We start from the raw sequence: 795 nt of genomic DNA, 5'->3' as shown, positions 1-795 counted from the left end.
CCTGCACTTCATCTGCCAGGAAGAAATGCAGACTAAATGAGACCGCCGACATCCTTTTGTTCCTTTTCCAGATACTCTGAAACTAGATTAAAAGGCGTAGTCTGAAATCTGCAGAACCATCATGTAGTTTGGCTTGTACTTTGTCCCTCCCTGCCTGCTCCCCAGGTGGCATCAGAGTTGCATTTCTGTTGCTTAGAGAACCCTTGCCAGATCCCTGGTCAACGTTGCGTTTGTCTTGTTCTTCAGCATAGAGCTGCAGACCCGGGAGCTGAACAGCCAGATCCGGTCGGGGGTGTACGCCCACCTGGCTGCTTTCTTCCCGTGCAGTAAGGACACCCTGGTCAAGCGTGCCCGTAAGCTTTACCTCTACGAGCAGGTGAGTGAATTTGGCAGCAGAGCCCTGTCTCGTGTGCACGTTCCCCCCGATCTCCAGAGCACAGCTGTTGTCTACCTAGCGTGGTGGTGTCCTCCACGGAGCGGGGTTCAGGCGCCGCATCTGGGGGTGTGGATTCAGAACTGGCAAGGTCTCGACCTGCCAGATTTGGGTGTCTCGGGTGGACCAGGCCATGTGGACCTTCAGTCTGTTCTGTGCTGTGCTCTAGGGTGGCCGATTGAAGGAACCTCTACAGAAGCTAAAGGAAGCCATTGGAAGGGCCATGCCAGAGCAGATGGCCAAGTACCAGGAGGAATGCCAAGCCCACACTCAGGCCAAGTTTGCCAAGTAAGCTCCTCGTTTGCACGTTATGCATCCGTAGCTCTTCTCAGCAGGCTCCCTGTGACCTGTAGGCTGCTCTC

The 795-nt window shown here is 54.8% G+C and overlaps 1 protein-coding gene across 1 annotated transcript; it reads left to right on the top strand.

Moving 5' to 3' along the window:
* Positions 1-246: 246 nt before the first annotated feature.
* On the top strand, positions 247-721 carry LOC109279775 (ubinuclein-1-like; the record flags this gene model as incomplete). Its single annotated transcript, XM_019474642.1, has 2 exons — positions 247-376; positions 603-721. Coding segments are annotated over 2 exons (249 nt in total), but the record flags the coding sequence as incomplete, so codon positions are not given.
* Between the last annotated feature and the right edge of the window lie 74 nt (positions 722-795).

This window comes from Aptenodytes forsteri, unplaced genomic scaffold (genome assembly GCF_000699145.1).
Source record: "Aptenodytes forsteri isolate BGI_AS27 unplaced genomic scaffold, ASM69914v1 C13227417, whole genome shotgun sequence".
NCBI lineage: Eukaryota > Metazoa > Chordata > Aves > Sphenisciformes > Spheniscidae > Aptenodytes > Aptenodytes forsteri.
Note: the sequence above shows the minus strand (reverse complement) of the source record. Positions and strands in the feature narration are given on the sequence as shown.